Source organism: Leptopilina heterotoma, unplaced genomic scaffold (assembly GCF_015476425.1).
Source record: "Leptopilina heterotoma isolate Lh14 unplaced genomic scaffold, ASM1547642v1 Lhet_6, whole genome shotgun sequence".
In the NCBI taxonomy this organism is placed as follows: Eukaryota; Metazoa; Arthropoda; class Insecta; order Hymenoptera; family Figitidae; genus Leptopilina; species Leptopilina heterotoma.
In genome coordinates this window covers 2,022,821-2,043,153 of record NW_025111137.1, presented here as the reverse complement: position 1 = coordinate 2,043,153, position 20,333 = coordinate 2,022,821, and the positions used below count along the sequence as shown (strand labels likewise).

Genomic DNA, 20,333 nt, shown 5'->3' with positions numbered 1-20,333 from the left:
TTTTCAAAAATAAAGTAAATGTTACGATAAAATAATAGGGACTTACAATAATCATAAGTTAAAATGACCAGGAGTATAAAAAATTAGAGAATAAACAAACCATCACATGATTTCAAGGAGAAATTTTCGAAAAAGTGTTTATAAATAAACATCAAAACAAGTAGGTAAACTTATATTTATAAAACGTGTATACTTGTAAATTAAACCGTATAATTGTATTTAAATTATCTTTTAATTAAAAATCAGACCTAAAATTTAATTTCATTCTGGCGGGAAATTCAAATTTAAAAAATTTGCATTTCAAAATTTTCAAGTATAGAATTTACGTAAAGATACACGGAAAAGTTTTTGGGCGAGCAGACGTCTCTCACTCGCCTCCCACAGAAAAGGTTTTCTGCTTTCTCTCTAAAGAGAGCTCTGATGCCCCACAAGAGAGCTCTGACGCCCCACAGTAGGAAAGCAGCAGTCTCTGTGGGTGAAATGAGCTACCAAAATGGGGCTGTCACTTTACCATAGGTACTGGTCACTCAGCGCCACCACAACAGGTACAGCGACTCGCCCAAGAACTTTTCCGTGTACGTCGATTTTTGAAATTTTTCGAATAAATTATCAGGACTACCAATCGAAGAAAAATATAATGAATGCCTTCTTTTAAGTTTCAAATATTGCTATTTTTATTGCAATTGTTATCAGTGTCTTATCGCGCTAAAAACAAGTGTCAAAATAATGAGAGCATTATGTAAACAAAATTTGTATACCTTAAACGATCGAAGGATTTTATGTAATATTACTTCGCGAGTTACAAGCAGTTAAAAAAAAATTTCTCATGAAAAATGTTCTATTAATAATAATAATAATTGAATAAAAAAAGGTGTTTTTTTTAGACAAAAATGTATAATTTACACATAAATTATTAATCTTTTTAAAAATAAAATCAACTTAATACAATAAATAATATTATTCCTGTGTATTTTTTAAAATTAGTGATAAAAAAAGTATTTTTTGTGTCTCTTTATTAATTTCTGTATGTGTGCGTTTTTTTAAATTAAATTATTACAAAGGAAAAAAGTTGACGAAAGTTATAAACTTTTGAGCTTTTTATCATTTGAGATATAGACGATAAAAGGCTTATTTTAATGATGTGTACAGGTTTTTTTTCATTATCTGTTAAAAATTGTTGCAAATTAAAATTGCACCTTTCTCTTTGCTAAAATAGCATTAAAACAGTGAAGAATAGATCAGAAATTTAGTATTTTTATCGTAAGTGAAAAAAAAATATTTAACAATTTAACGAAAATTTCCATCACTCTCTAAATTTTAATCAGTAAAAATATTTACTAATTTTAATTAGTGACTGACTTCTTGCTTTTGAATTAAAAAATTCTAATAATAAATAGTAATTTCTACTGATTTATTAGTAAAATTTACTAATTTAAACTCTGTAGATCTGAATTAGTGAAATATTTCTAATTGTTTATAAAATTTTACTAATTTTTTAGTAGAATGGCACTAATCGTTGTCTTCACTAAATTAATTAGTGAAACTGTTTTATTGACTATTAATAAAACAGTTCTACTAATTGGAGGAGAATTATACTAAGCAATTAGTATAATTCTACTAACAATTAGTACAATTTTACTAATTGTTAGTAAAATTATTACTAAATCATTTGGTAGACGACTTTTCGTCATTTCATTATATAGTAACATTCTACTAATTCAGTTTTAGAGAGAAAGCAAAAAGTCAGTCAATAATTCAAATTAGTAAACATTTTTACTAATTCAAATTTAGAGAGTACTTTTTTCATATTATTAAATACATAAATGAATAATTAAATAATCAAAATCAGAAACCTTTTTGGCTGTTTCTATTTCAATTCATGCAGGGCGAATAGGTTGAAAATTCTAAATCAAGTTTAATATGATTTTTCTTGTTTTTTAGGACAAATAAAGAGATACGTATTTTTTGGTTTGGCGAAAAAAAATTTTTTCGCAGAGTTATGAGTATTTGAAAATTTTAAGGCACATAGTGATTTTAGAGCTAAACAGCTGAAAAATTATTTTTAAATCTTTCTAGTTTTTACAAAAATCAATATTTTTCAATTCTGTTTCTTGATTTTAGTAGTGTTTTTGATACTCTTTCTTTACAAACTTAAAAATTTGAAAAATTTTGAAAATTAACAAAATGGCGGCCATTTTTTAAAAAATCAAAAAAGTCAATTTTCTCAAAAACATAATTTTTTAATTTTCTGCAAATTTTTGTGTGGTTTCTAGATGGAAAAAGGAACTTTTTCCAAAAGGTCTCATGTTCGCTAAAACTTTTTGGAAGTCGCTATAATTTTTTTTAGAAAATAAAAAAACTCATTATTTTGAGTAATGTGTCGACATATATATTTTTCATGTATACAAGGGTGTTCATCTTTTTTAATAGTGCTTTTGACACTTTTTCTTTTCAAAATTGCAAATTTCAAAAATTAACAAAATGGCGGCCGTTTTTCAAAAAAATATAAGATCTCAATTTTCTCCAAAACATTATTTTTTATTTTTCTGAAAATTTTTTTGGGGTTTCTAGATAAAAAAATAACCCTTTCAATTCTTAGTAAAGTTAATCTTTAATATTTTATTTATTAATAAATATTACAATAAACATAGTTATTTTTAATAATTTTTAAAAATGGCTGCCATTTAGTTAATTTTTGAAATTTTTCAACTTTACTAAGAAAAGTCACCTTTTTTGAAAGGGTTATTTTTTTTATCTAGAAACCAGAAAAAAATTTTCAGAAAAAAAGAAAATAAAGTTTTGGAGAAAATTGAGATCTTATATTTTTTGAAAAACGGCCGCCATTTTGTTAATTTTTTTAATTTTCAATTTTGAAAAGAAAAAGTGTCAAAAGCACTATTAAAAAAGATGAACACCCTTGTATACATGAAAAATATATATATGTAGACGTCCACATGAAAAAGGCCCATTTTGTCGGTCATTTTCAAAAGTAATCCGTATTTTAAAAATGGAGGTGTGGAAAAATTTAAAACCTTTTGATTTTTCATCTTTAAGGTGTCCTGGACTGTAAACAATTCTTATCTGAATAACTTTCTAGAAGTACCAGAGATATTGATGTTAGAGTCTTTTTTTTGTAATTGTCGAAATGAAAATTTGGATATTGCGTCAATTTTTTTATAATAGAGACTGTCAAAAAATTTTAAATAAGTTTAATATCCATTCTTTTTCTTCAAATGACACAATAAAATTGTACCTAATCAATAATCTTGTAAAAAATGTTTTTTTAATAAAAAAAACTGTCCTTTTTAGAAAAGGGCCCATATTGTCGATTTTTCGTATTTTCAAAATTAAGAGGGGGGGGGGATGGTTTTAAAAATTAAAAACCTGTTGGTTTTTTATCTTCAAAGTGCCCTGAACTGGAAACAATTCTTATCTGAATAACTTCCAAGAAGAAACAGATATATACAACAATTAGTTGGTATCGCAATCTTTAATTCCGTTTTTCTCGAAATGAGGTTTTTGGCGTCCTGAACTTTGAAATTCCGTAACTCAGCGAATTTTTAACCAAAAAAGTTCTAAGACCACTCAAAATTTAATGAGTTTTTTTATTTTCTGAAAAAAATTATAGCGACTTCCAAAAAGTTTTAGCGAACATGAGACCTTTTGGAAAAAGTTCCTTGTTCCATCTAGAAACCACACAAAAATTTGCAGAAAATTAAAAAATTATGTTTTTGAGAAAATTGACTTTTTTGATTTTTTCAAAAATGGCCGCCATTTTGTTAATTTTCAAAATTTTCAAATTTTCAACTTTGTAAAGAAAGAGTATCAAAAACACTACTAAAATCAAGAAACAGAATTGAAAAATATTGATTTTTGTAAAAACTAGAAAGAGTTAAAAATAATTTTTCAGCTGTTTAGCTCTAAAATCACTATGTGCCTTAAAATTTTCAAATACTCATAACTCAGCGAAAATTTTTTTTTCGCCAAACCAAAAAATACGTATCTCTTTATTTGTCCTAAAAAACAAGAAAAATCATATTAAACTTGATTTATAATTTTCAACCTATTCGCCCTGCATGAATTGAAATAGAAACAGCCTTTTATTATAATTATTTTATAGAATTAAAATTAATAAAACGCAAAAGTTATTTTAAACGACTATATTAAATAAATAAATAAATAAATAAAAAAATAATCTAAAATAAAAGAGAATTACATTAATATTATTACGATTGTTAATTATTATTGTTTTAATTTTTTTCAATGCTCTAAAAAATGTTGAAAAAAATAATAAAGAAAATTTTAATACAATTTTTCTTGATTTAGTGTATAGAGAAAACAAAACTATTTCCACTTTATATAAATCTGATTTTCTTCATTTTTTTATATAAGAAAGTTTTTAAAATACAAAAAATAGTTTTGAAAGAAAATTAAATCATTATTTATGTAGTAGATATTTTAATTTATTAACTCATTTGTTAATAAATTAATTTCATTAATTTAAATTTTTCTTTATTTTCTGTAATTATTTTATTTATTAAATTTTCAATTTATTTTTTTATTTTTAATTAAAAAATCAATTGCATTATTAATTCAAGATATTTTTTCCACTCTTCTTTTTTTTAAAGAAAATTTTGTAGTCACTCTATCAAAAGTAATATTTTTACATAAATAATAAATTGTCAACTTTTTTCATTTCTCATTTCGCTCGAGTTATCGTTACTCAAATCATATTCAGCCTTGATGGAGTGTAAAATAGTATTCATAAATAAAAATTTTGTACTTTATTCGGTTTACTGAAATGATAAATTTAAAAGAAAAACCTGTGTTTTAGCACTTTTGTGAGCATGGACTGTAAAAAAAATCAAGAACAAGAAAAAAATCCTTTGGAAAATGGAAATATTTTCGTATTTTTGTCCTTTTCGTAAGTACAATCAAAAATTATTTTTATTTACTGAATTAGTATATATTTACTTTGCTATTCTCTCTATAGTTGTGCACTCAAAAAATTTAATTGATTCAAATAAACAATTACTTGTTTACTAGCAAATAAATATTTATTTATTTAATAATTTTTATTTAAGTTAATTAAATGCTTTAAATACTGAAATTATTGGTTCAAATTCATTTGATTTGAATAAAATTTATTTGATTCATGTAAATATTTATTTGGTTTAAATAAAAAATTTTTCATTTAGGTAAATATTTATTTGATTTAAATAAAAATTATTTGATTAAAGTAAATATTTATTTGCTAATAGACAAGTAATCGATTATTATTTGAATCAAATAAATTTTTAATTATTCACATTAATAATTATATCTAAGAGTGTAGAATCAGAGAATTAAATTTATAGGCAAATTGAAAAAAAGATGAACCTGTTTTTTTGTTTTTATTTTTCACTTGTTTAACAACAATTGTTTAAACAAATTAAAAAGATGTAGCAATTTTTAATAATTTATTACATAATTTGTTTATAACAATTTGATAAATAAAATACTACTTGGAGAAAAATATGGCCCATACGCAACTTTTTTTAAATTTCCACATAGAATCGATTGGCGTTAAGTTTTTAAAATTTTTATTAGTTTTTTTAAACAATTATTGTTAAACAATTGGAAATTAAAAACAAAAAAACAGGTATACCTTTTTTTCAATTTGCCTACGAATCCAATTGTTACTTTTTTAATATAATGTCTATAGTTTCTTCATGGGACTTAATGGATAAATTAAGAAAATTAATCAAAAAACCTATTAAAATAATACTTAAGTATTTTTGATTTATGAAAAAAGTGTAACAATTTATTGAATTGTTTAAACAATTAATTATTGTTATTTTATTTATAAACTGTATTTAGGGCTAAAAATTTCTCGTCTTTTCTGTAGTGTGCAATTTTTTGTAAAAAAAAACATTCAAGTTGGTGCTCTAGAAATTTCTAGTTTAAAGTATAGTAAATTGAAAGATTAATAAAATAAATTGTTTAAACAATGTTTAAATAATTAATTTTTAGTTTTTCTTCTATACTTGAATGTTTTAGTTACAAAAAATTGCACAATTGAGTTTATTTGAAATTCTTGTAAAAAAATACAATTAAATTAAATATTAAATTTTATAGAGAAAAAAATATTTACTAAATTCTAGTAAAATATTGTTTATGAAGACAGGACAAATTTTTTCCTTTCTTTGTTTCAAAAAAAAGGTCAAAAGAATAAAAGAAAAGTTAGATTTTTATTTTTTACCATTACAATAAAATTTAACGTTTCTATATAGATGGTTGTTCAAGATATTTCGAAGGGGTTATAAAAAAGAATTAGAATTGAACGACATCTACAATTGCTTAGAAGAGGATAATAGTGAAACTTTAGGAAATTTAATATACAAACTTTGGCAAATAGAGAATGAAAAAAATAATAATTTAAATAATAAACGTAAATGCAGTTTAATAAAAGTTCTCGCAAAATGTTTTTGGAAGAGAATAGTCTTGATTGGTATGTGGCAAGCATTTGATGGTCTTGTTCTCAGGTAAGTTTTTCAATTTTCTATTTATTTATTCAAATATTTTGCCTTCAAAATAAATTTTTTTTCCTTTTAATACAAAAAAAAAAATACAAAATAATCTTTGCCACGTGAAAAAAAATTTTTAATTTCATATTTTTGAAAAATTATTTCCTAACTTTTTATTTTTTTATACTTACTGTAATAATTAATTTTTAAATGTTCGTAGAAAAGTAAAAAAAATATATATCCCCTCCTTTTTTCTTTTTTCAAAAAGCATTTAAAATCAAGTTAATTTAAATTATGAAAAAAAAAATTTATTATGGCTTTTTGAAATAGTTAAGATTAAATTAATTTAAATTATTGAGAAATCCCCCTCCCCTCGAAATTCTTTTTTTAAAATTTACAATGAAAAAATTATTAATAAAAACTCACCTTCCCTTATTATTTTTTTGCAAACTGCTAAAATGTTAATTAATTAAAATTAAAATATGTTAATTAATTTAAATTGTGAGTAAATATCTTATATGAAGTATAACAGTGTCAAACGATTTCAGAATTCTTCAGGTGCTATTATTTGCTAAGGTATTAAATTACTTTAATAGCAAAAGTCATGTATCGATAACGGAAGCTCTCTGTTGGGCTTCCGGCTTTGCTTTGACATTAATAGTGTGTGTAATGGTCTATCAACTTGCAATACAAGCAACGACACGCGTGGAATTAAAATTAAGAGTGTCGTGTTCATCTCTTGTTTATAGAAAATGTTTAAAATTATCTAAAGCTTACACGGAAAATCAAGAAACAACAGTAGGTCAGGTGAGATTTTTTCTTTACTTTTCTTTTTAATAAAGATAAAGTTATACTATTTTATCGATAGCCGATAAGAGGCTTTTTTACTTTACCAGTAGGAGAGATAAAAATTATTTTGTGCAACTCAGGCGTATTATGGTAACTTTATCTACCTTTGCAGGCTCATAAGTTCCCCCTTATAACCTGGCGGTCAATAAAGTGCCCATTATTGACCTAGGACAATAAAGTACTTATTATTACCCTAGGGCATTAATGAACTTAGCATGAACCGGCACATGTAGCATAGAGTGACCATAATACGTGTGTGTTGCATATATACCTGTTCAGCGGTCGGTAACACAGATTTCCTTCTTATCCTTCGCTTTCAAAATTCGAAATCGTCAATTTCTAAATTTCTCATTTTTCCACTATTTTTAATTGTTTCTGTTTATTTGAAATTAAAGTTAGTTTCTATTAACCCCTTTGGCTTTGAAGTCCAGTTAAAAATTCCTTGTGGATCGTTTTTCAAAATTCCAAATGGCGGATCCAATATGGCGACCTAATATGTCAGATAATTTTAAAATTGATACATTTTGACCGAAATTCGTTTCCTGATGTCAGATTTTCAAAATGGCGGATTCAGGAGTTTGTAAAGTTACGAAATTCGAATTAAATGTGAAATTGTAAATTTGTAAAATTTGGTTTTTTTATCTCTTGCTTTTTTGCAATTACTGAACCGTACGCTACACTTCTAATTAGTTAGATATTTTACAAACCATTTTGCATTTTTTAAGTCTGACATTTTTTATTTCATTTTTAAAATTTTGTTCTCCATATACAATTGACATTAATTTTGAATTTTTTCGTTTTAACATAAAATTTAGTGACCCCATAAACCCCTGAGTAAACAGTTTAGACAAATTCGGCAATATTAAAAAAATTTGGTCACCATTTTCGATCCGCCATTTTGAATGTTGAAAAACGGACATAAAATTCGAATTCATCGACTCCAGAAACCTCCGTGAAATAAATTTCGATCGAATCGAATTAATCTTGAAATGATTCGCCATATTGGATCCACCATTTTGAATTTTTGAAATCTGACATCTTATTCAGATGGCATGACTTTTTCTGACCCTATATGGGCCCTGGAATATCAAGCAATGGCAAACATAACCTCAAATTTTTTGTTTCGTAGGTATCTTTCTTCATAGCTCGTCACACATAGTATAATTAGAAAAAATATTATTTCAGATAATCAACATTTTTAGCAATGATATCAATAACTTTGAAGCTGGCTTATTTGGCTTTCATTATATATGGATTGCACCATTACAATTAATAATAATAACAATCATCATTTATCGAGAGGTGTGCTTTTACAGTTTTTTAGGAACATTTATTATTTTTTCACTCATACCCCTACAAGGTAAAAAGAACCATATAATTATAAAATACCTTATAATAAAAATGAAAAGACAAAATTGGGATAAGTGTATCAATTACTGCGGCATTCCAACTAAGATATCTTCTGAATAGAAAAAAAGATATTTACGCCGTGGGAATTGAACTTCAAATTCTTTAAACTAATAATTAGTGTAATAACACTTAGTCTATGTTATTAAGACATTTTTAGAAAAATTAATACACTATAAAAATAGAACATTTAAAAAAAATTCAAATAATTAAAAAGAATATTAAAGTATGTATTACCGCGAGCTTGTGTTAATCTTTTCAAAAATTTGTTACTGGTGACAAAAATAATTTATATTCAGATGTTATATTTCTTGCAGTAATTGAAGCTTATGCATGTTTTAATTACTGCGACAAGCCAGAATTTAAATTCAAATAAACAAGGTAATTATAGTTTAAATGTAAAATTTAAAATTGTATCAAGATTGATTCAAAATAATGTTTTCTAACATTTTGAAATATTAATATTTTCTTAAGTAATTAATTAAACTTCTCACAGAAGCGCTGTAATTGAAGCAACCGCAGTAATTGGTTAACTTACCACATTTTTTTTTGTTTTTTAAAAATTGAATAAAAAAATAAGACAAAATATTGATAAAGAATGAAATTATACAGAAAAAACATAATTACAGCTTACATTGGAAAAACGATAAAAATTTTGACAAATAAAGTTTCATTAAGAACCGACAAGAGACTTTCGTTATTGGATGAAATAATTGGTGGGGTGAAAGTAATTAAAATGTATGCCTGGGAGAAACCATTTTCGCGACTTGTGGATAAAGCCAGAAAGTAAGATTCTCATTTTATGCTCATACGACATTAAATTTACAAATGCTGAATTATAATATTGATAAAAATAATAATAATAATAATAATAATAATAATAAATAATAAAAAGGAAAAATAATAATTTATTTTAATATAAGGGAGCGTTCACAAATGATGTCACGCAATTTTTGGAGATTTTCACCCCCCCCCCTTCCCCTGTCACGCAATTTTTGCAATTTCACATGAGAAAAATACATTGTATCACGTTTAGTAATACCCCCCCCCCCTACCCCCCAAAGCGTGACATCATTTGTGAACGCTCCCTAATTAATAATTCGATATAACTTATAAAAAAAATTATAAGTATTAATAACAATATTTCTCTAAATTGTTAGTTGAGGAGTAAGCGGCCAAAAGTAGATGAGTCCATTTTTTACTATTTCGAGAAATTTAAACAAATGCAATTGGATACATAACCAAAGTTAATTTCAAAATAGAAAAAATATATACTGAATTATTTATATCAGAATACTTTTTTGGACTTAAAAGTCTCATTATTAATTATAGTGAATTATAAATAATGAATTTTATTATTTTGGGCATTTCTTTAGTTGAAAAAACTAGAATTTTAAATCTTGTTGGTTAAGTACAAATATTTTTAAATTAATATAATTCTATATTAACAATTTTTTTTCTTAATGTAACAGTGATTATTTGGAAATTGAATTAATTGTCATTCTCGAAAAATGAAAAGTAAAAGTTTTTTAAAAAATGGACTTATCAACTTTTGGCCTTTTGCTCCTCAGTTATTCGCAGGTAACATTTACGATAATTATTATTATTACATTCAATTAATTTATTTTAGTTATGCAGCAAGCTTAACGTGCAATCTTTCTAAGCTTGCAACAGTCTTGCCACATATTTGTAGCAATCCCTCAAAAAGCTTTCGCAATAAGCTTGTAGAAACCTTGCATAGTAAGCTTGCAGAAAACTTTTACTGTATAAGCTCATAACAACCTATCACGAAAATATTGCTATGCATGAACATTTTGCTGTCTGCAACAAGCTTGCGGCAATCTTGCACTGCAAGCTTGGCAAGAATGCTCGGAAAGTTTGCCGAAAGCTTGCTGTAAGCTCATGTGCTATCTGGGATAAAATAAAATTGTTAGCATCAAGCTTACATGCTATGAAATTATATTCCCAAGTACCCTTTAAGTTTATAGGAAACTTACAGTGCGAACTTACTAGGTGAGCTTGTAGGAAGCTTACCAACTGTAAATTTTGAGGACATTTTGTTACTTGCAACAAACTTTAGGTTCAAGTTTTGTAAGTTTGCTTAAAGTTTTCTGCAAGCTTACATGTTACTTGAGCGAGGACAATTTGCTAATTGTACTGCAAGATTTGCAAACTTGCAGTAAGCTTACTGAAAACTTTAAGATTAATCCGGATGGGTAATTAGTATTAAAAACATAGTATTAAAAAATGTATTATTGTAATTGCCATTTTTTAATTTACTGTTAATTTTGATAATGAGTATTATATCTTTAATAGAGGTGTGCAAAAAGCTCGAAAAGCCGAGCCGAGCCGGGCCGCAATTTTTTCGAGTCGAGCCGAGCCGAGCCCGAGCCGGGCTCGATGTATCGGGTACCCGAAATTTTCGAGTACCCGAAACATTTGGGTACCCGAATTCACTCGAGTACTCGAATATTTCGGGTACTCGAATGAATTCGGGTAACCGAAATTTTCGAGTACTCGATTTAATTCGAGCTTTTAAATTAAAAAAATTTTTTTTTTGAAAAAAAAAATTTAATTAAAAATTAATGTAGAAAATTTTGGATTTTCTCAAGGGCTCGAATCAAATCGAGTACTCGAAAATTTCGAGTACCCGAAAGTTTCGGGTACCCGAAAAATTCGAGTACCCGAAATTATTTGAGCTTTTTATAAAGCTCGGCTCGGCTCGAAAAATGAAAAGCTCGAAAATACCCGCTCGAGCTTCGGGTTTCGAGCTTTTTGCACACCTCTAATCTTTAATAATTAATAATTGTTACAGAAAGGAAGTTAGCGTTACTAGGAGAATAGCGTTTTGCAATGCATTCATGATGGCTTGGGATAATTGTGTCTCTCAATTTTGTGTTTTTATTATTATCATTTTTTACGTTTCATTTGAAAATAAAATTGTGGCAGAGCAAATTTATACGATAATAGCATTTTATAACATTATTCGGACATCTGTATTCGTCCTTATGTCTCATGGTAACTAATGGCTTATTTCAATTAATTCGTAAAAAAATTTCATTTAAATTGAGTAGCTAAATGCAATATATTTTGTTGGCGCATGAAAAGAAATGCTTCACCTAGAACAGCGAAAAGTTTCTTCAGAATAGCTAAAATCTTAACTAAAACAACTAAAATTTTTTGCAATATAGTAAAATTTTGTAGATGTTCCAGGTAAAACTACTTTTCCATGCGCGTTAATTTAAGCATAAGGATTAAGATAATAAATTACCGATATGTAATTAGTGGAGTATTATTTTAAACTTGGTTCAACGTTTGAAATTCGTTGGTGAAATTGTCCCTAAGGGGTTTTGATTTTGAATGACAATAATATTGATCTCTAATTACGGGACCAATATGCAATTCCTAAGCAATATCCTGAATCAATTTTACCTTTTAATTTTTACTTTTTAATGGTATAAAATTCGGGGGTTAGCTCTAACTTTAGAAATGGTCATTAAAAATTTGGAAAAAATTCATGCGACCTAAAATTGTCAAACAATTATTTTTAAATGTTATACAATTGCTACTCAATTGCTTAAATGGTAATAACCTTTTCCACAATGATTATAAATAAATTTTTAAAATAACCTATTCCAGGTGTGCAGCGCTTCGCAAAAAATTTAGTAACAATTAATCGTATCGAAGAATTTATGCGTCGCGAGGAAGTAAATCAAATAATAGAAACAAGTATCGAGAAACAAACACATGACAATATTGCAGTAAAAATAGATAAAGCATCAGCAAAATGGTCTCAACAAACAAAGAGGGATACACTACATAATGTTAATTTTATCGCCGAACGAGGAACACTTTCCGCAATTATAGGACAAGTTGGCTCTGGAAAAAGTAGTTTACTTCATCTTATTGTTAAAGAACTGCCCCTCACAAGTGGTACTATTCAAAATTCTGGAAAAATTGTCTACGTCAGCCAAGAGCCCTGGATATTTGCATCGTCCATAAGACAGAATATCATTTTTGGATTGTCAATGGATCGACAACGATATCGTCAAGTAATTCGTGTTTGTCAATTAGAGGAAGACTTTGCCAAATTACCGTTTGGTGATAAGACGTTTATCGGTGAAAAGGGAACCACATTGAGTGGAGGACAAAAGGCGAGAATTAATTTAGCACGAGCAATTTATGTTGATGCTGATATTTATCTCTTTGATGATCCATTATCAGCTGTTGATTCTCGAGTCGGTAAAAGAATATTTGAAAATTGTATTTGTGAATTCTTGAAGAATAAGACTCGAATCTTGGTGACGCATCAGTTACAATATCTAAAAGACGTTAATCGGATATTTGTTCTGAATAACGGTATGCTTGAGATGAGTGGAACATTTAATGATTTACAGACATCGAATTTGGATTTATTAAATATACTGCCGCTTAAAAGTGACAATGATGTGAAACAGGAGATTATCGAGAAAGAAGAATCTCATTTACTGTCGTGGAAAGATTCCGTGGAAGATTTACAGGAAGAAATGCCGGAACATCGAATTGTTGGTAAAACGTCCGGAAAAGTTTATCTTCACTATTTTAAATCTATTGGAAGTGTTTGGATTATACTTCTAGCTGTATTTCTTGGCATCTTTTGCCAAGTCACGTCTACTTATGGCGATGTCTTTCTCGCGAATTGGATTAATCGCGAAGATCATCGAACAAGCAATACTAATTTCTCATCGAATAATGATAATGCCTCGAGTTTGCAAATGTATGGTCTACTGATAATTGCGTCAATGGTACTGACTAATGCATTTTTCCTCACATTATGCGAAATGTGCATGAGATCATCAGCGAATTTGCATTCATCCATGTTTTACAGTCTCATGCGTACGACAATGTCTTTCTTTCAAGAAAATCCATCTGGAAGGATTTTAAATCGGTAATTTATTTTTTCTGCATTTATTCTGCTCATTATCTCTGTCCTTAGAGGTAATTTTCCAAATTAAATCCTAAAATACCTAATAAAGCCAGAAATTTTGTTAAAAATCAATAGGTTCTCGAAGGACATTAGAGCTGTTGACAAAGAAATATTACAAGTTCTACAGGATGTATGTCAGAGTATTTTACTTCTAGTGGCAATTGTACTTATCACAAGTATTATAAATCCATGGCTACTGGTACCCACATCAGTAGTTGCTGTTATTTTTTATTTTCTAAGAATAATTTACATAAGAACGAATCGCAACCTAAAACGTTTAGAAGCTATAAGTAAGTATTATCTGACTAATTTTTCCTAGCGTAAGTAATAACATTTTATTCTCCACTATAGATCACTAATCACTAATATCCTAATCTATCCTTACAGATCGATCTCCAATTTACAATCACATTAGCGCAACACTAAAAGGCCTGATAACAATAAGAGCATTCCGAGCCGAACAAAAGCTTCTGAGTGAATTCGAAAACTATCAAAATCTTCATACATCACCGTGGTATCTTTTCTACTCTAGTATAACCTGTCTCACTATTTACCTACAATTCATTTGCTCGATCTACATAATTATCATTGTCTTCGCGTTTATCACCGTCAAGGAAAATGTACCCGTGGGAAATGCAGGACTGGTAATCACCCAATGTGTCTTGCTTGCCAGTATGCTTCAGTGGGGATTTAAGCAAACAACAGAAATAGAAAACCTAATGACGTCAGTCGAAAGAATAATGGAATACTGTGATTTGGAACAAGAAGCTGCACTGGAAACAAAACCAGAGAATAAACCACCTGTCGATTGGCCAAAAGAGGGAAGTGTCGAATTTAGGAATGTTTCATTAAGTTATCATTCATCAGGAGCACCAGTTTTGAGGAACATTAATTTTTTCGTCGCACCGAGGGAAAAAATTGGTATTGTAGGTAGAACCGGAGCGGGAAAAAGTTCTCTAACAAGTGCACTTTTTCGATTATCGTATTTAACAGGAGAAATATATATCGATGGGGTCGGTATCAGTACTCTTGGTCTTCATGACACTAGATCGAACATTAGCATTATTCCCCAAGAGCCATTACTTTTTACCGGTACTCTTAGAAGTAATTTAGATCCATTTGAGAATTATTCTGATGACGAACTGTGGCAGGCTTTGGATGAAGTTGAACTTAAGAAATTCATCAAGAGTTCGAGTGCTGGTCTCGATGCAAGGGTTTCTGATGGTGGTGCTAATTACAGTATTGGTCAAAGACAACTTCTTTGTTTGGCACGTGCAATTGTACGGAAAAAGAAAATTCTTATTCTTGATGAAGCTACTGCTAATGTGGACTTTCAGACTGATGAACTCATTCAAAAAACCATTAAGAGGCGATTTAAGGATTGCACTGTGTTCATTATTGCCCATAGATTAAATACCGTCATGGACTGTGATAAATTCATTGTTATGGATTCTGGACTTATGGTCGTAAGTTGGAATCTTTTTAATAATTTTAATTAATTCGAGGGGCTGTTCACTCTTGAATTCAAGATTTGTAGCGAACCTGTTCGAATCTAAAGGAATCGTAATAACTCGTCCTTTATGATTCCAGTCGATTCCATGTGGATCCATGCAAGTAATAATTTTTCAAATATTGTTGAATTGGATACTGAATGAACAGCCCCTCGAATATAATATGAACTGTAATAATTTGTCAAGGGGTTAGAAAATGTTCACTTGGGAGATTTATTATAATTTTAGGAATTTGGTCGTCCTGGTGAACTTTTAGAGAAAAAGGGATACTTGTACAAAATGGTACAACAGACTGGAACTGATATGGCTCGAGTTCTTACGCAAATGACCAAAAAAGTATAATTAATAATAATCGGATAGGTATAGAATACTTCATATTTTCAAGTATGGAATATTTCACTCCAAAAGATTTCTGAATATGGGTGGAAAAATTAAAATAGTTTTCTGGAAGGAAAGCCAGTTTCTATCGAGTGCAAAAAATTGCTTGTGCGTTGGGTAGAGAGCTAAACAAAAAATACAAACGCTGTTACATTCACAAAATCCATCCAAACAGATGTAAATTTATTAAGGAGATAGGGGCAGTCATCGGTATAAAAGAATGAAAATTTCAAGCATTTTTTTAATGTATAAAAAAACATTAACACAAATGTCCAAAATCTGCTGCTACATGCCCTGATTAAGAATCAGAGAGCCCTCTAGTAAGTATAAAATACCTCGAAAACTATTAATTGCATTTTCTTAAAATTTTCAGGGCATACTTTCGAGATGCACTACTTTCAGAAAATGCGCCAAAAAAATAGATTCTTTGAAAATCCGGTCTGTCCCTAACTCCTTAATTTCATATAAGTAATAAGTCTATAATTATAGTGTTTTTTCAAAATATTTTTTACTAAAGTCATGAAATGTTGTAAAACTTTAAATTTAATAAACGATTTCAAATAAAAAATAAATTCAGTTAATATACTATATGGTTCAATGCACTTTCCCATCATTTTCCATCAGAAAAAAACAATGGCGCATGCTCTAAAAAATTTCTAGGCTAAAAACAGTGCGTTTACCTATAAAATTAAATATATGAACTCTGTAGAAGAGAGAAATGCCTTCTCCTCCTCTTCTTCTTTCTTTTCGTCTTCTTTTTTCTTTTCACAAGAGTTCTCGTTTGATAATAATAGGCAAAAGGTTATCACAGGCAATTTCAAAATAAATTTACTTTGCACTTGACTTGAGTTAAATTCAAATACAAGAGGAATGAAATTTTATATTCAAATTCATTACGCGGCGCGAGTTGAATGATTTCAAATTACGTAACCGAAAAAAATGCAATGAATAAAATTAAAAAAAAATATTTACAAAATATTTTAAATATTCTTTTAATGCTGGTTTAAAATTTTTTTTTGTTCATTCTGTTGCCTGTGATTTTTTTCTATGAAGATAATGAATACCGAGAAAAATAATATCAAGATTTCTGTGTGCAAATATTGATAAATTTTTTTTCTATATTCAATTGGGCGATGATGTTGAATCACAGATAGTGAAAAAATAGATGTGCAAAAGTAATAATCTGCGTAGGATCAAAGACAATTTGCATTTCTCAGTGACCCTGAAAGTTTTCCGTTTTCTTTCTCTTTCACGGCTTTTCATTTTTATTTTTTTTTTACTTTTTTTCCATAGACTTTGTTATTAAAAAGTTAATTAAAAAGACTCTCATTTTTAGACGCAAAAGGGTAATTATGAGACAAATAGAATGAAAATAAAAGAACAATAAATTTCGTTATGAAGAATAGAAAAATAAAACTGGAAAAATAGAAAATTAAAACTGAAGAAATAAAATATTAATAAAAAAAATAATCTAACATCATATTTAAGAAAAGGAATATAAAAAAATCTTTTGCCTCTTTTTGAATGAATTTTAGAAATATACATTTTTTTCGCATGCCCACACAAGTGCCCAGTACTTATATTCTGAAGTTAAAGTCAATGTAAAGAGACAGTTCAATTTCGTTACGGATTTCCATGAATTTTATTGATGTGTATTTTTAGTTCTTTCATGAATATGTAGCCGCGGTTTAGGGGTGGAAAAAAAATCTGTCATTCTTTTACCCGCACACATTTTTAAAACCATGAATTGAGAAAGTCGATGGGCCATAAAAGAAAGTTGGATTGAAAAGTATTTTTGTTTTCATATTAAATAAATATGTAATACATTTTTTACTTTAAATTTAAAGCGATTTTTTTTTTGACAGAAATAATAACGAGAAATTTGAGAAATAAAATTTAAAGTGAAAATTTTTTTCCAGTGCAGAATTTTTTTTCTTGAATTAATCAATATCAATTTATAATAATAATAATAATGATAATAATAATAATAATAATAATAATAATAATAATAATAATAATAATAATAATAATAAAAATAAAGAGAATAATAAATAATTAAAAAATACTAAAATTAATGATAGTAAAAAAGTGTAAACAATAAAAATAATTTAAAGTTAAAGTACATTAATTAAAACACGTTATTTATAAATTTATTGGAGCGTATGATCGCAGATGTGACTAGCTCTGAATATGAATGATTGAACAAGTTATAAATTAATCATTGAGATTATCCAAATTAATTAATAAAATTTGTCGTCTCTGGTTTATTAAAATTATTTATTTACTTGCGTTTATTGAAAATAATGAGGATATGATATAGTACAAAAGTTTTCTTAAATTATCACTATTAATGAATTACACAATTATACATAAATACCAGCTGCATTCAAAAATTAATTAATAACAAGAGCGATGTGTATGAAATTAATAAATACCTTTGATATTGATATTACAATGAATGAAATGCTTAATTGCGAAATTTGACTTTCACTGGTTTTAATTACAGGCAATTGCGTTTAATTATACAAACTTCAGTATTACAAAGAATAATAAATATTTAGTTTTAAAAGTTATTAAAAACATTTTTCAATTTATTATTTGTTTAATTTAATATTTCATATATCAATATTTTTTTTATATAATTTCAGGTTTACAACAGAATTCTGCGTTCTAAAAAAATTAATATAGAATTTAAAAATTTTATTTACTAATTTTTTTTATTAACTATTTTTTATATTAATAGGGATTTAATTAAAAAACTGAAAGCGGAAATAAATCGCTCGTCGTTTTCTCATTTTCGAAAATCTTTAATTGAATGGAAATTTTCAAAATTCAAAATGGGGGATCCAATATAGATATCAAATTTTTTTTAATGTTACCGGATTTGTGTAAAATGTTTACTCGGGGGTTTTGGGGTCACTAAATCCAAATTGTTCTTTAAATGTCCGGTGTTATTCATGTTTGACGTAAAAGTTGACTGAACATTTCATGAAAGTTGAAAAAATTTAAAACTTTCATGCAATGTTCAGTCAACTTTGGCGCCAAACAATGAAAAACAATCGAAATTTAAAGAATTACTTCAACTTTAAAGAGCATCGTAACTATAGATTCCGAACATTGCACTGAAGGTAATTTCAACTTTTAGAGAAGTTTCGACGCTGTGTGGGTGGAAATTTTCCTATAGTGAGGACTATGGTACGCTAGGAGTTGGCTAGGAGATAAGTCAAGAAATGGACATGAAAACTAACCTCCATGATCTAAGTTAACCTCGTGGCGCCTCGTTGTCTAGTGCAAGTCTGTGCAAGTTTTATAACGGATTGTGGGGAATATTTAATCTATTTCTGATTAAGATAAAACTAATCGAGTTGTGCAACAAGCTACTCAGGAGTATTTTTCCTCACTTGCTCAGAATATATATGTAAAATTAACTCGAGATTATTTTACAGTGAAATTTAATTGCGTTTGTAATGTCTGCTTCTCCAAATCATTCAGTTGTTAATTACAAAACGTTAATTAATTTTCACTTGAATAAAAGCTCAATTAATATTATAATTAATCACTTAATTAGTATTAATTGAATTTACCACTCGGCGGTATTTCAAAAAAAAAAAATTGTCAGTTCCAAGCCTTTCGCTTCCATTTCCTTTTGTTCATACAGACTTTACCCACCATTAACGCCCACGCCTTTTAATTACTTAAAACCTTATTTCAACTTATTCCTTATATCAACTTCAACATTTTCCTTCTCATATTTTCATCTATACCTTTTCCAGTTTCCATACCCAGTTACCTTAGCCTTTTTCATTTTCAATCGTCTCTCTAAATCATATTTTTTATTCTAAATATTCACTTTCACTCCCCTCGCAACACATGTTTACCACCTTTTTTAAAATGTTCTCTTTCCTTCTTTTCTATTATACATTTCTCTAATATTTACCCAATTGTTTTCTGATGTATTCCATTTCATTCATCCATTTTATGCACAAGGGCGACTACTGTCATCCAAACATTTTTGTTAATAACTTTTAAACAAAATTATCCTAAAGACATTTAACAAGCTGCAAATTAAAGCTTCAGTCTCGAATGTTTGGAAATGTTAGTATTTAAGATTTTATTTAAATTTAATTTATATTTAATTGTATTTTTGATTTTGAATTTCTGCGCCGTTACCTCTACGCCATCTGATGGTATACTGTGACGCCATGTTTTTGTGTATGTGTTAAGGCCTAAGCACAATAGGTTCGCGAAAGTCGTTCGCGAACGCAAAGCATGAGTTAGGAAAGGACAGAGATATATTTGTGTCCTTGTCTATCTCATATGCGTTTCGTTCGCGAATGACCTTCGCGAACCTATTGTGCGTTGGACTTTAAGGCCTAAGCACAACTACTTCGCGAATTGCGTTCGCGAACGCAATGCATGTGTTAGAAAAGGACAGAGATATATTTGTCTCCTTTTCTAACTCATGCTTTACATTCGCGAACGACGTTCGCGAAGTAGTTGTGCGTTGGCCTTGAGTGTGTGTGAAGCGACGCCATATCACCATTGTACTTGCATTCTTTCGTACACGCTACACGCAGCTTGTAATCTCCGCTAATTCAAAAATAAAGTTTCTGTTTAATAGTGATACAACGAAAATGTTAAAAGTTCTGACTCTCCTTTTTTTATCCGATTAAGTATAAACATCGTAGATTTTCAATACACTTTATCAGAAGTTTA

General features: G+C 28.1%; 2 protein-coding genes across 4 annotated transcripts in view; one reads left to right on the top strand and one right to left on the bottom strand.

Moving 5' to 3' along the window:
* LOC122509242 (serine hydrolase-like protein 2) overlaps nucleotides 1-20,333 on the bottom strand; it is a 104,448-nt gene that overhangs the window by 7,423 nt on the left and 76,692 nt on the right. The gene's annotated exons all lie outside the window — the stretch shown is intronic.
* On the top strand, nucleotides 25-16,198 carry LOC122509240 (ATP-binding cassette subfamily C member 4-like). 3 transcript variants are annotated; one of them, XM_043623159.1, is made up of 11 exons: nucleotides 25-160; nucleotides 4,835-4,924; nucleotides 6,273-6,524; nucleotides 7,055-7,313; nucleotides 8,541-8,715; nucleotides 9,392-9,548; nucleotides 11,578-11,780; nucleotides 12,402-13,689; nucleotides 13,804-14,018; nucleotides 14,116-15,194; nucleotides 15,468-16,198. In XM_043623159.1, the coding sequence occupies exons 2-11, from the start codon at nucleotides 4,848-4,850 to the stop codon at nucleotides 15,579-15,581; spliced, it is 3,819 nt and encodes a 1,272-aa protein (XP_043479094.1). In that variant the 5' UTR covers nucleotides 25-160; nucleotides 4,835-4,847; the 3' UTR covers nucleotides 15,582-16,198. The 3 variants fall into 3 exon arrangements, with proteins under 3 accessions (XP_043479094.1, XP_043479096.1, XP_043479095.1); XM_043623161.1 differs by having other exon boundaries at nucleotides 79-164; XM_043623160.1 differs by lacking the exon at nucleotides 25-160 and adding an exon at nucleotides 1,197-1,260.

What these genes read in the sequence shown, in the direction of transcription:
- LOC122509240 (XM_043623159.1), top strand. Translation starts at nt 4,848, where the DNA reads ATGGACTGTAAAAAAAATCAAGAACAAGAAAAAAATCCTTTGGAAAAT. An exon ending in TTCACTCATACCCCTACAAG is followed by an intron (nt 8,716 to 9,391) that starts GTAAAAAGAACC and finishes ACATAATTACAG; the next exon opens with CTTACATTGGAAAAACGATA. An exon ending in AAAACGTTTAGAAGCTATAA is followed by an intron (nt 14,019 to 14,115) that starts GTAAGTATTATC and finishes CTATCCTTACAG; the next exon opens with ATCGATCTCCAATTTACAAT.